The 15,144-nt window shown below is 37.6% G+C and overlaps 1 protein-coding gene across 1 annotated transcript in view; it reads left to right on the forward strand.

Annotated features, from left to right (window-relative positions):
• GNB4 (G protein subunit beta 4) overlaps positions 1-15,144 on the forward strand; it is a 58,617-nt gene that overhangs the window by 26,547 nt on the left and 16,926 nt on the right. The window contains exons 2-8 of the mRNA XM_023184819.2: positions 652-750; positions 5,869-5,907; positions 7,348-7,454; positions 10,293-10,356; positions 11,817-11,979; positions 13,073-13,139; positions 13,248-13,449. Of these exons, the coding sequence (XP_023040587.1) occupies positions 694-750; positions 5,869-5,907; positions 7,348-7,454; positions 10,293-10,356; positions 11,817-11,979; positions 13,073-13,139; positions 13,248-13,449 (699 nt within the window). The 5' untranslated portion in view covers positions 652-693. The remainder of the gene's footprint in view (positions 1-651; positions 751-5,868; positions 5,908-7,347; positions 7,455-10,292; positions 10,357-11,816; positions 11,980-13,072; positions 13,140-13,247; positions 13,450-15,144) is intronic.

The following is a 15,144-nucleotide window of genomic DNA, read 5'->3' on the forward strand; positions in this document are numbered from 1 at the left end:
TTTCAAAGGATCTCTAGTTACTCTAATTAGACCAGAGAGTGGTCGAGGGCAGTAGAAAGGAGACCAGGTGAGAGATGATCATGGTGGTGTGGACCCAGACGGTAGAAGTGGAGGAAATCAGAATTAGAACCTGGATAATTTTTTAAGGAATAACTGACATGATTTGCAAATGGATTCGATGAGGAGGGTATGATTAAAATAGGACTGCTCCCAGATTTTTAGCTTAAACTATTATAAGTAAGGATGGACTTGCCATTTCCTGAGATGGGGAAGGCTTGGGGGTGGGTGGGGTTCAGTTTTGAGGTACTCTTTGAGGTGCCAATCCAGACATCCAAATGGGGAAGTCTCTTGGTGTCCTCTGAACTATTGTAAAATATTTCTCACTGGACTCCATTCTGGTGCCAATTCCCCATAATTCAGCCTTGAAGACTACAACTTGCAATTTCTCCTCCATCGTCTGATCATGTTCTTGTATAAAACCCTTCAGTGAATAACCTCAATCTGTATTTACTAACCATCTTTAAATTCCCTTAATAATTGACTACCTCCGTTGAATTTCAGAAGGTCCAAAAAGAAGTTATATGTCAGTGTTACTAGATGAAGATGTAAATACAGAACTGAAGCTTTCTCTTGTTCTCTATTTTTTAACAGCTGTTTTCACTCATTAGCTCCTGAGGTAAACAAATTGAAAAAATGAGTGAACTGGAACAGTTGAGGCAAGAAGCAGAACAACTGCGGAATCAGATTCAGGTAAAACCTTTTCATTTCGAAATGTTAACACTTATTTACAGGAATCTACAAAATTTGCCTATTTATCAGTCTATATTAAATGATTTCGAAGGCTAGAAATGGTCTTTTTTCTCTCACATGTGAAGTAAGAATTAAGGTCTATTTGTGTTTATCGTGTCTCGAAAGAACTCTTCAAAATTCATTGTGAACAAGTACCTATGTAGAAGAATGGCCTCTATGAAAGACAGACATAATTCTCTTGATTTACATGGCTAGAATCATAGATTTTTGGTACAAAACAATAATGTAGATAGTGTCACAATGTAATATACTAGGAAAATATTAATCTGTACATTAGATTGCAGAAAATCATTAGGCTGGGCACAGTGGCTCATGCCTGTAATCCCAGCACTTTGGGAGGCTAAAGCAGGTGGATCACCTAAAGTCAGGAGTTCAAGACCAGCCTGGCCAACATGGTGAAACTCCGTCTCTACTAAAAATAGAAAAATTAGCCGGGTGTGGTGGCATGCACCTATAATCCCAGCTACTCGGGAGGCTGAGGCAGGAGAATGGCTTGATCCCTGGAGACAGAGGTTGCAATGAGCTGAGCTCGTGCCACTGCACTCCAGCCTGGGTGACAGAGCGAGACTCTGTCTCGGAAAAACAAAACAAAACTATTAGTGGCAGAATCAAAACATGTCTGACACCTTTTACTCTTGGAATCAACTCAAAACAGTAAGGATAAGAAACAACTATAAACTCCATCTTTAACAAAATTAAAAGACACTAGATCTTCAAAGCATAATAGGATGGGGAGGAGTAGCCAAATGCAGTGAAGCAGCAGCACATGGAGATGCTCTGAGAGGAGGCGTCTGCGTGGGGAGCACTCTCTAAGAGACAGCACCACGGTCCCTTCTTTGGAACAATGGGAACAGATGCTTCCTTGGGCTTCATTAGCACTGAGAAATATCAAGGAAGGCAGAGCTAAAAATGAAAGGATATAGACATGCCATCTTGTAGGAAGCCTGGCGGTAAGCAGGGTGGAGGAAAGAGGCTTTGAGTTGTGAGTAGCCTGGCAGCTGCCTCCTCCTTTTCCCAGAGAAAAGTAAAGGCTAAAGCAACGTACAAGGGTAAGCAGGGAGAATCTCATAACTTGGAACACAGCTGTGGCTTTTCCCAGTTTGAACCTCTCTCTATAGCTGTTTCTGAAGAATTTATCTAATTTAAAAGTGAAGAGTAGGCTGGGTGCAGTGGCTCACGCCTGTGATCCCAGCACTTTGGAAGGCTGAGTTGGGAGGTTTGCTTGATACCAGGACTTCAAGACCAGCCTGGGCAACATAGGGAGACTCGTCTCTACAAAAACAAACAAACAGAAAAACATCAGCCGGGTGTGGTAGTTTGCGCCTGTAGTCCCAGCTGCTCAGGAGGTGGAGGCGGGAGGATTGCTTGAGTCCAGGAGTTTGAGGCTGCAGTGAACCATGAACACACCACTGCATTCTAACTGGACAAAAGAGCAAGACCTTGTCTCCAAAAATAAAATCAAGTCTCTACAAAAATGATACAAGAAAAGAGAAGAAAGGATTAGGAAAAACAGGGATGAATGAAGAACGTTCACCAGAAAAGTGTTGATTCTGAGTGAAGTCATAACCAGACAGACATATTGCCAGGAATTCAAGAAAGTTAATTATTTCGATGTGAGTAAGAATTATGAGTTGAAACCTTAGGTATCTGAATGAGTTGAAACAGGTATCTGAACAAATTTCAGAACAAAGGAGAGATTTGTTTTGCCTGGGATACTCACAGAAGGCTTCGCAGGCTCATCTCTGAATTCGATGTTACTGCACCCACTAGAAGGAATTTCTGCCTTCTCTACTTTGTGTCACTTACTCCAGATGCTGAACAGGAGCAACTGATTGGCTAAACCATGTGGCCACAGGCCCATCCTCACACCGACTCTGTGAAGTCGATGGTGTTACTTCATTTAATAGTTCAGGAAGCTGAGGCTCAGTGAGATTAAATAAATTGCCAAGGTAACAGATCCAGGATTCAGACCAGGTGTGTTTTGCTAGAACTTAAAGTGGGTTCTCCCAATCTTAGTTACTAATGTCTTTTCCTGCGACTTGTGCTGTAGCCATGCTAGTCTGGTTCCCTGAACAGGCATTACTCTTTCTCATCTGTTACCTTTTATCAAATTGTTCCCTTGGCCTTGAGTTTACTACCTCTGAGCCAATTTTGCTCTTTGGAAATTCTGTTGAGTCCTTATCTTCCAAGAGCCCTCCACTTGGATTTATCTTTTTTTTTTTTTTAATTGAGATGGAGTCTCACTCTGTCACCCAGGCTGGAGTGCAGTGGTGCGATCTCGGTTCACTGCAACCTCTGCCTCCCAGGTTCAAGCGATACTCCTGCCTCAGCCTCCCGAGCAGCTGGGTCTACAGGCGCACATCACCATACCCAACTAATTTTGTATTTTTAGTAGAGATGGGGTTTCACCATGTTGGCCAGGGTGGTCTCGATCTCTTGACCTTGTGATCTGCCTGCCTCGGCCTCCCAAAGTGTTGGGATTACAGGTGTGAGCTCTCGCGTCTGGCCAAGTTTCTTAACTTCATTGATGATCAGTATCTTTGCTGTGAAGCAAGAGTACTGGTACCCCACTTTATATGTTTCTGCGGAGGATTAAGTGAAATAACACATAGAGGACTTAGTCTACTGCCAGCAAGTGGCAGATTTTTACTCGTGCAGCATGTTGGACTTCTGTTATAGAGCTGATCACGGTCTGCCTTGTGTTGTAGTTCCTTGTGCACATTTGCCCCTACTGTTTGTACCTAGATGGATAATTTTGTGTCTTAATCATCTTCATATCTCACTAGCATCCCAAGCACAATGTTGTGGGCGCAGGTGCTCACCAAATCATCTCCTCCCATGATTTCAAGTAGCCACATGTATGTAAAATACTACATACTTTTCTTAGTTTAATTGTCACATTGTATTTAAAAATCTTTCCGGCCGGGCGCGGTGCTCACACCCGTAATCCCAGCACTTTGGGAGGCTGAGGTGGGTGGATCACGAGGTCAGGAGATCGAAACCATCCTGGCTAACATGGTGAAACCCCGTCTCTACTAAAAATACAAAAAAAAAAAAAATTAGCCAGGAGTGGTGGCAGGTGCCTGTAGTCCCAGCTACTCTGGAGGCTGAGGCAGGAGAATGGCATAAACCCGGGGGAGCGGAGCTTTCAGTGAGCCAAGATCACGCCCCTGCGCTCCAGCCTGGGCAACAAAGTGAGACTCCGTCTCAAAAAAAAAAAAAAAAAAAAAAATCTTTCCTTTCTTCCTCCTCCCATCCAGAAATATAATCTATTTATTATGTATTGTAGTAGATTATTTGTTTTAAATTTTAAAAAATGCAAATAGAGAAAACATTTTGTTTTCTTGTGTAATTATTATGTCTTTGATTTGGAAAAAAGTATGTATCATCTTTCTTTTGCACAAAGATCTTACCAGATTTTGTATTTCTTGTGCTGGACAGTATGAATTCAGCCTTTAATTGGGAATACTTTATATTCTGGTTTTTTTTTCGTTTGTTTTGTTTTGCTTTCTTTTTTTTTTTTCAGAGACAGGGTCTCACTGTTTGCCCAGGCTTGTCTAAAACTCCTGGGCTCAAGCAGTGCTTCCCCCTCAGCTTCCCAAGGTGCTGGGATTATAGGCATGAGCCATCATGCCTGGCCTTATATTCTGTTTTATAATGGATAATAGTGTTCATAAGAGAGAGTTCTCAGTGTAAATAGAATCTTTGCATAATGTAATTTTGCACATAACTGCTGCTAACATATTTGTAGAATTCTTGTATTCCAACATGATATTTTAATTTTTGTTACCAATTTTCACCATAATTCAATAATTTCCATTTGCAGTTTTTAAATTGTGTTACTAATATTAATGTAAGCTCAATGAGGGCAGAGATTTTTGATGTCTGTTGGTGCCTAGAATAGTGCCTGACACATAGTGTTCAACCAAGTTTTTTAACAGCTAACTAAATTTAAAAAGATAGTCTAAACAATGATAGTTCATTTTCATAAAGCTTGAAGTCAAAGAACCTTTTTTAAGAATTTGGTCTTCAACTGTACCATTTTTGGAACATAGTCCAGGCCCATCACTGTCATTTCTGGAAACTCTTCATTATAGGACAGTGGGCTACATTATTCCTTACCAGATGAGGTCTTTAAACCCACAATTTGGCTAAGAATGAAAAAATCAAATCATATGTTTTGTGCCACTGCTTGTGAACACCCTTACTTAGAAATATTCTAAGTGGTTATAAATAGGTTGAAAGGGCAGCCAGAAAGATCATGTCCGCCATCCAGTGTTTGCTGTGAGTTGAAGCAGGCATTTGTCCCTTGGCTGACTGGAACAAGTTGTCCATTTGGGACATTTATTCAGCAAACATTGTGTGCCTTCTCCTTGCCTAGGAGTATGCAAGTACTTAAACACTGTATAGGAAGATACAAAATTGAAGAGGATACTACTGTAACCTTTGTGGAAAAAAGTTTCAGTCTAGCAGAAAGGATTTAATTGCATTTCTTATTTTTCTATGTGTATAAATCCTCTAAATTTGTTAACTGATAAATTTGAAAAAAAGTGATTCAGTTTGGTTTAAAACTTTTTTTATTAAATATGTCTTTGCAGTCTTTAATTTTTTGTTAATTTCTGCTTCACCATCTTCCTTTTGATAATCCTTTTCAGTTTGTATAAAAATTTGAGGTCTCTCAAATTTTTATTGACATCTCTCAGATTTTGTTCAGAAGAGGCAAATCCATAGAGAAATAAAGTAAATTAGTGATTGTTAAGGGCTGTGAGAGAAAAAGGAATTAGGAGATATGGGGTTTCTTTTTTGGGGTGATGTAAATGTTCTGTAATTAGTGGTGATGGTTACACAACATTGTGATACTAAAAACCACTGGATTATATGCCTTAAAATGGTTAAAATGGTTCGATTTAGGTTATATGGTTTTTATATTAAAAAATTTTTTAAAGATTATGTGGTATAGTGAAAAGTAAATTAGCAAATCTACATTTTCAATGAAAGTATCACTGTAGTCATTCCACAGGTTTCTAAATGCATTATAATCATCTTTCTTTACTTCAGGATGCTCGGAAAGCATGTAATGATGCAACGCTTGTTCAGGTAAAGTTTTGTTTTTCTTTATTTCATTTTGGTAACTCATAAAATAATTTGACATTGAGGCAAATGACAATCAGATCCTTGTATTAGTACTTAATTGATAAAAGTTAAATGAAATCTCTGTGTAAAAGCACTTTGTAATTTGCCAAATGCTATACAGTACAAGTGCTTTTTAAAATATATTGTTAAAATAGACATCTATGGAAAAATAAATGCTATAAAAATATACCAGCTATACCAACATGGTGAAACCTCATCTCTACTAAAAATACAAAAAGTTATCTGGGCATAATCCCAGCTAGTCGGGAGGTTGAGGCAGGAGAATTACTTGAACCCGGGAGGCAGAGGTTGCAGTGAGCCAAGATTACACCATTGCACTCCAGCCGGGGCAACAGAGTGAGATGCCGTCTCAAAGAAAAAAAAAATTATATATCTATATGTACATATATATATGTATGCATATGTATACACACACACATACACACACATATGTGTATATATGTAGATTCAAGGCCAAGCATGGTGGCTCATGCCTGTAATCCCAGTGCTTTGGGAGGCTGAGGTGGGAGGATCACTTGGGGTCAGGAGTTTGACCCCTGAGGTGGGAGGCTGGCCAGCCTGTCCAACATGGTGAAACCCTGTCTTTACTAGAAAAAAAAAATTAGCTGGGCCTGGTGGTGCCTGCCTGTAATCCCAGCTACTTGGTAGGCTGAGGCAGGATAATCGCTTGAACCTGGTAGGCAGATTTTACAATGAGCCGAGATCACATCACTGCATTCCAGCCTAGGACACAGAGTAAGACTCTGTCTCAAAAAAAAAAAAATTATATATATTTATGTATGTATATATGTATATATAGATTCATATAGTTTATGCTTCTTTTTAAATAGTTTCTGATTCTTTTTGGTATACCTGAATTAAGTGGTTTTTTTCCTTGTGAAAACTCGTAGGTTGGGAATGATAGTAAGAGGGGTTAAGAGAACTAATATTTTAAAAATCTTTGGAAGGCTTCATGTTTAATTAATATTGATAATTATTATTAAGGAAGTATTTTTTGTGCTTTACAAATATAAAATTGGCTTTCTTACAGTTACAATTATAAATGTTTACTGTGATCATTTGCTACTAGATTTTTATTTGTGGCTGGTTTTTTACTAAAGCATAGAGGTATATCTATTTTTAGTTAACAGTCTGCAGAAGGCATTCTTATTATATATTTATATATATTATTTATAATAGCACATACGATTATTTTGAACCAATCATAATTTTCATGAACATACTGATCCCATACCGGCTCTGTGGAATTATATCTATTAAATTACCTTCGATTACTATAAATGTACTTTATGTTTGTTTTTTTCACTCCTCACTGTTTCTAGTTCAAGTTATCTCATGAACCATGACTAAGGTAAAGAATAACATTTTTGTTGCTTTCAAAAGATTACATCAAATATGGACTCCGTGGGTCGAATACAAATGCGAACAAGACGTACACTGAGGGGCCACCTAGCTAAAATCTATGCTATGCACTGGGGATATGATTCCAGGTTTGTACCTGTCATTGCCTGTCGTTTTTAAACTGTCGCAGAATTATTTTCATTATGAACTATCATTTGTATTTTCTTTGTTTAAAAAGAGTATATGCATGAAGCATTTGCAGAAAATGCATCTCAGATGAACGAACATGTTGCTTTCACTAAGAATATTGACTCTTTAAAAGTTAAAAAATTTTTAATTTGGAATCCAGGACAACTGTTTAGAAGAGGATTCCTTTTCTTTGCAGTGGGACATTGCAGACATTCTGTGTTTTTTAAATATGCTCAGAGCATTTTTGCTGTGTATTAACCTTGAGATTTCAGTTAATAAGCAAATATTTATTCAACACCTTCTATGTGCAAGTTATTGGTTATTGCTATAGGTACTTAATACATAAATTCGCAAATAATGGAAATTACACCAAACAAAGTTATTTGTATTGAATACATCTTTTACTCCCTCGACCCCATCATGTGTACTTGAATGTGCAAGCTGACCGTCTGCAGGTGCACGGGCACACGCACGGCTGCCACCTGGCCTGCAGTTACATAGATTGCTCATCACTGTCATTCACTATGTGTATAAGGCTACAGTGCAGCCTGTGCTTTTTCCATTGTCTGGCAATAGCAGGTGTGTCTGCTGCCATAGTGATTTACTTGTTCCTTTGATTTGGTTAATCTTAATGGGAAATGCCTAAACCAAGAAACTTCTGTTTTTTAATAGAAGTTGCACATTTATTCTCTTCTCCCAGGAGACACTAAAATTGTAAAGTAGAAGAAGCCTCAATTGTTGCTCTAATTGGGATGCTTGACAACAATAATATAGAACATGTGTCTCTTAAGAAGGATACATGAAAGTATACAATTGACAACTGACATAATGTCTTCATCTTTTTCTTTTTCTTTTTCTTTTTTTTTTTTTTTTTTTTTGAGACAGAGTTTCACTGTTATTGCCCAGGCTGAAGTGCAATGGGCGATATCGGCTCACTGCAACCTCTGCCTCCCAGGTTCAAGGGCTTCTCCTGCCTTAGCCTCCCAAGTAGCTGGGATTACAGCATCCACAACCATGCCTGACTAATTTTTCTATTTTTAGTAGAGAGGGGGTTTCACCATGTTAGCCAGCCTGGTCTTGAACTCCTTCCCCTCAGGTGATCCAACCACCTCAGCCTCCCAAAGTGCTGGGATTAATCAGGTGTGAGCTACCGTGCCTGGCCGAATATCTTATTCTTTTTCTTAAAGGAGTTTAAGATAAAAATAACTTACCTGTTGATAAAGCAAATTTTTAATTCAAAATATAATAACATGAAACAGTGTTTATGGTTCTTGCTTTCCTTAAACATTTTCTCAAGACTGTTAATCTTCATAGAAAAATGAAACTATCACCCAGGAACCTATCTCACGTAGTCTTCCCACCCATCGTATTGTCAGTCCGTTACTTAATGTTCTCCTGAACTCTTATGCTGATGATGGCAATTGATTTCTAAAGAATTTTCTTTAGATTCCATCCTATACCCCACTATCAGATAGATCTTCCCTTTTGTAAAACCTTGTAGTGATTGCTACCTGAGAACCTGATAATGTTATTTACCTCTAGGGGAAGGTAAATAACTGGGTGGCTCATGATAGGCCCAGGAAGGGGCTTTTTAAATTTTTTTCTGTATATCCTTTTTTATTTTTTGAATTTTACACCATGGTGAAAAATAAAACTTCCAAACAAGGCTGGGCGTGGTGGCTTATACCTGTAATCCTAGAACTTTGGGAGGCCAAGCAGGTGGATCACTTGAGGTCAAGAGTTCGAGACCAGCCTGGCCAACATGGTGAGATCCCATCTTACCAGTTGTGGTGGTGCGCACCTGTTATGCCAGCCATTTGGGAGGCTAAGGCAGGAGAATCACTTGAACCTGAGAGACAGAGGTTGCAGTGAGCTGAGATCACGCCACTGGACTCCAGCCTGGGTGACACAGTGAGACTCTGTCTCAAAAAAAAAAAAAAAAAAAAAAAAAAAATCCAAACAAAACGAATCTAGTGTCTAAAATTACTTAGGAGTTCATACTCTTTAGCTTAACAAAGCTTTCTGCAGTTTAAGCCCAATCTGCTTCTCTCACCTTATTTTTCCTTTTTCTCACAAACTCTGTACTACTGGAAGACTCACAATTTCTGAAACACTTGTGTTTTTCTACCTGTCATTGATCTTAAAGCTTTCTCCTAAAATACAGCCCTTTCTCTGTCTTTAGCTCTCAACATTTTCTTTCAAGACTCATTCTCTTTTGATTAACTCAACTAGCCATTATTCCTTCTTTACTCTCCTGTGGTATTTATTTTATACCCCTCTTCTGACAGTTTTTACTTATTTGATTTAATATAAATGAGTAAATGTCATATCTTCACCAGATGGTAGAGGCCTCAAGAGCAGGAGATGTATCCTGCATTGTACCTCTAGTACTGTCATATTCTCAGGCTCTCAATTGGTGTTTTTAGATTTGATGAAATATGGTTGTTAGGCTACTATGTACATTCTTGTCATTAAATTTAAGTAAGTTAGTAAGTACTAAACCAGTCAGCTAATATCCATCCAAATCTTGTATAACTAAAATGTTGTTACGACAAAAAAGTTTAATCATAGCCAGACATTTTTAGTCAGTTGCTAAATTTTATTTTATGAAATATGTTCAAAACTTTTGGCATGCAGCATACATTTTTTAAAAGTTGGAAGAACATATTTTGGTATCAAGTTTTTAATTAGAAAGATTGTATTTTTTTCTGAATTATTCTACATTAATACAATGCATAACCAATTTAATCTATTTTTTCCCTCTAAGTGTCAAATTATTTTTGTGTTTGTTCCTCTAGGCTGCTAGTCAGTGCTTCCCAAGATGGAAAATTAATTATTTGGGATAGCTATACAACAAATAAGGTAGAATTTCTTCATAATTCTTTTAAATAACCTTATATTTGTTTGGCTCTTTACCAGTTCTTTCCTTTATTCTTTTACCTCAAACCTAAATTGCTTTCTGAGATAAATTTATTATAGTTTATTTTAATCTAGTTCTTCTCTTTTGTCTTAGTGTTTGCTTTTAATGTTTAACTCTTTTTTATTTCCAAAGATGACTTTGTGTTTTACTAGAGGGCTCATATTTAATTTATAAATACTAGAAAAAGTACCATTATACATATACTAATAAATGACTTTTTAAAATTCCCATTTCCTAATGTGACAAAGACCCTGAGATTGTAATTTCTAGTTGTGGATAAGTTAGATGGCTAGTGTGAAGCTCTTCTTTGGCCCACTCCAGGCATTGATTTGTGCTTCTGGACTGCTTAGAAGATACAGTAGATTGGAGGCAAATGACAACTTGTTTAGATCTCTTGGGGGTAATAGAGTGTGGATGGTCCTAATACATCCACTGGAAGGAATCCCCAGTTTAAAATTGTTGAGTGGTAGTGAAAAAGCTTCAGGAATACTTTGATAAGTTTAAGATAAGTATAAAGTTTAACTTTATACTCTGTGTATACATATTAGTATTTTTATTAAACATTTGAAAATACCATTTTGTGAAATAAACAATAGCTTCAACCCGATTGAGATTTTAAAGCAAGCTAAGACAGTTTTGTAATATAATAGTTTTTCTTTATTAATCATCATTAAGCATGTTATCTTTCAACTGTATTTTCATAAAACAAAAAAATGTATTTTAAGCATATTATTTTACGTTAAGTGAGAGCATAGTAGTAATCCTGCCATGTGTTGATTCCCTGTATGGACTGTTTAGCCGTGGTATTCTCATACACCTTACTTTTTTCCATCTGACTTTCAAATTATTGGTGTTAGGGTAACAAGGCAGCAGATAGCGTTGTGACCAGATCAATGCAAAACTATCACCATTGTTTGAATGAGAGCCCAGAATAAGGGCCTATTAGTAGAGGGATGCTAGTGTCATCTTTTCATAGAAGACTCATGTAATCGACTCTGAGACTTGCTAATTATCTCCCTAGTTCTTGTTCAGAGTTATGTTTGAGGAATTTTGAGCACTATTACAAAAATGAAAATTCTATTAAAACCTTTAACATTTTACACTTAATTTTTCAAATGGCAATATATTAACACTGAAACTTCTTTATGTTCTTTATTAAGAGAATTATTTCCAAGAAGAGCACTTTTTGACTCATGATTTGATAATACAAAATAATAGGCATTTTAATGTGCTTTAGCATTTTATTTTTCATGGTTCACTCTCTCAAGCCCTTATTTTATTTGACTTACCTTTCTTAGATGTATTTAATTTTTAGTAATATTTACTTCATTGTAAATGGGTTTATGCAATAGATGATGGTTTTTGTAATCTGAGTGATGTGTGACCGGTGTGTGCCCTACAGATGCATGCTATTCCTTTGAGGTCCTCCTGGGTGATGACCTGTGCTTATGCTCCCTCTGGTAATTATGTTGCCTGTGGAGGCTTGGACAACATCTGCTCTATATATAACTTAAAGACCAGAGAGGGAAATGTGAGAGTGAGCCGAGAGTTGCCGGGTCACACAGGTGAGCTTCCCTAAATATTCTTTCCCACCACACATGACATGATTCCTTGTGTAGAATGTGCTGGTCAAGGACAAATAACAGATTGTGCTCGGCTGGCTAAAGGATGAGGATTAATCGGGTGGGAATAGAAATTATTATGAACCAAAGGAAACATTAACTTTTTATATTCATACAAACAATCATAATTTTATTTTTCTTTCAAAAATAGCTGTATTGTTTTTGTAAAAATGATAAGTTTATGGCACAAAATTCAAACTCATGAAAAATAACGCAAATAAAATGTTCTCCATTTTCTGCTGCCATATAACCATTATGGGATTGTGGCATCTGTACTCAATTATATAATTGAGAGTATGCATTAAGGTGCATTAGTGAAATACTTTTCACCATGATAGTGTATTGCTTTGTTTGCCAGTGTGCCCATCATAGTTCAGTAGTGTAGTATTGGGTTAATGGTGTTAATTAGGAATTTATTGCCACTGATCTGGTATCCATCCATCTGAATTTTTAACCATACTATTTGACGTTGCTTTTACAAAATCTCTAGAATGGTGTTTTCCTGACATTTCCATATTTTGAAACACTGATGAATGCTGAGCATTCAAATGCCACATCTTTCGTAAAGTCTTCACTGTCGTTCTTTTGATTTCTCACAATTTTTAATTTTTTTAATATTTTTTGTTTGAAAAAAATTTTTTTAACTGCTCCTTGCAGAGCAGGGCTAACTCCCAGGCGGTGCGCCCAGAGGCGTCCTCTCACAGTATTTTAAAAGTATTTCTCCAGGGTGCTTAACACAGTCGGCCATAGATTATAGTTCTTCGCAAGGTAATTGTCTTAGGTGGCAGGGGCTATGTCTTGCTCAGTTTGGTAGCTTTCAGAGTACCCAGCACAATGTCATTAACACAGTAAATGCCTAAGAATGGGTTTGTTGATAACATTTAATTTATAGACAATGTAGGATTTGAAGTAACTAAAAGTAGAACTATGTTGTTGCCCAAGTATTCTATTTTTAACAATATGTATTGCTATTTCATATGGTAGCTGAGTTATTCAATCAATGATAACCTAAAATTTGCTACTCTTTATGCTGTAGGGTACTTGTCCTGCTGTCGTTTTTTAGATGACAGCCAAATTGTTACAAGTTCAGGAGATACAACTTGGTAAGTTTATTCCAAAAGCACACTGATTATGGGTGTGAGGGTGGTAGCAGGAACTGACATAAGAAGAGGTCATTGCCATTAAGTGTTGTATTTTATTTTTAATTACAGTGCTTTATGGGACATCGAAACTGCCCAGCAGACCACCACATTCACTGGGCATTCTGGAGATGTGATGAGTCTTTCTCTGAGTCCTGACATGAGGACTTTTGTTTCTGGTGCTTGTGATGCCTCTTCCAAATTATGGGATATTCGAGATGGAATGTGTAGACAGTCTTTCACGGGACATGTCTCAGATATTAATGCTGTCAGTGTAAGTGAATAGCATTTCCAGAGAAAATTTATTACGCATTTAAAGTATTGAGCTCTGTGGCATGATTTTAACAACAAATTGCTTTCAAGGATTCTTATAAATAATGTGCTCTTATAACTTTGAATCTCCAAGTAATAAGCGTTTTTGATTTTTTAAAAAAGAAAGCTTCAATTCGTAGTCCTAGATCTTTTTTATTATTGTTGGATTTTTTTGTTGTTGTTGTTGTTTGATTTTTTGAGACAGTCTTGCTGTGTCATCCAGGCTGGATTCCAACGGCACAGTCATGGCTCACTGCAGCCTTGACCGCCTGGGCTCAAGCAGTCCTCCACCTCAGTCTCCTGGTAGCTAGGATTACAGGCACACACCACCATACACGGCCAATTTTTGTATTTTTTATAGAGATGGGGTTTTGCCATGTTGTCCAGGCCAGTCTCGAACTCCTGAGCTGGAGCAGTCCTCCTGCCTCAGCCTCCCAAAGTGTTGGGATTACAGGCATGAGCCATTGTTCCTGGCAACCTAGGTTTTTAATTGCTGGTGAATATCGCTTTTTTTTTTCAAAGTAGAGGGAGGGATTATCATGAGTAAACAAGCAGATCATGGATGTTCTAACAGTGAATTTAGATGAGAAAAAAGTGTCGTTTCTCTGGGACCAAAGCGAACAACCCAAAGAGAAAACAATAAGGATGAAAACAGCAGCTGATGAGTGTGGAGTATAGCTTTTGAAGGCAGTGCAGCCTGGGTCTAATCTTAGTTCTGCTGCCGTCAAGCACCTGTGTGACACTAGTCATGCTGTCTAATCTTGGTGAACCTCAGATTCTTCAGTTTTTAAAATAGGGATAATACCACCTACATCAGAGAATGGTGTGGAGACTAAATTAGGTATTAGATGCTCAGTAATAATAATTATTATTATTTAGAGACAGGGTCTCACTCGGTTGCCCAGGCTGCAGGGCAGTGGCATGGTCATAGCTCACAGCAGCCTTGAACTCCTGGTCTCAAGTGATCTTCCTGCCTCAACCTCAGGAGTACTGGGACTGCAGGCACTCACCACCACAGCTGGCTGTTTTTTTTTGTTTTTTTTTTTTAATCTTTGGTAGAGGCAGAGTTTCATTTTGTTTCCCAGGCTGCTCTTGAACTCCCGGGCTCAGCGGTCCTCCCACCTCAGCCTCCCACAGTGCTGGGATTATGAGGCATGAGCTACCATGCCTCGCTGCTATCAATTATTTATGAGCTACTTCATATTTTATAAAACTACCTAAACAGATAACTATAAATAGATTAAGCCAGGTAAGAAGTACTCAGTATATAAGAGGATAAGCTAGTCATAGGTATCTGTAAATTAGGATAAAGTGAAAATAACATTTTGAATGACAATCAAAATGATTGTGAAATAGTCAGAATTGATGGGGAGGGGTGTTTAAAGAAGGTAGGATACTGCTTGAGTTAGGTTACCTAAGCAGATCAGATATGACTAGAGTGTCCAAAAGTACCATAATTGCCAAGGATTTTAATGTATGAGAAACACTCTACTTTTGTAACAAGACATTTTTGGGGAAAAAATTAGCTTTTCTTTATCATACACTTACCGAGAGTCATTTTTGTTTTACATGATTTTGTAGAAAACATCAGAGAAAGTAAATGCTGTGCTCACCCCATCCCCACCTCTTCGCCTTAGGCCAACCTGGTTAGAATAAT

Source organism: Piliocolobus tephrosceles, chromosome 2, assembly GCF_002776525.5.
Source record: "Piliocolobus tephrosceles isolate RC106 chromosome 2, ASM277652v3, whole genome shotgun sequence".
Lineage (NCBI taxonomy): Eukaryota > Metazoa > Chordata > Mammalia > Primates > Cercopithecidae > Piliocolobus > Piliocolobus tephrosceles.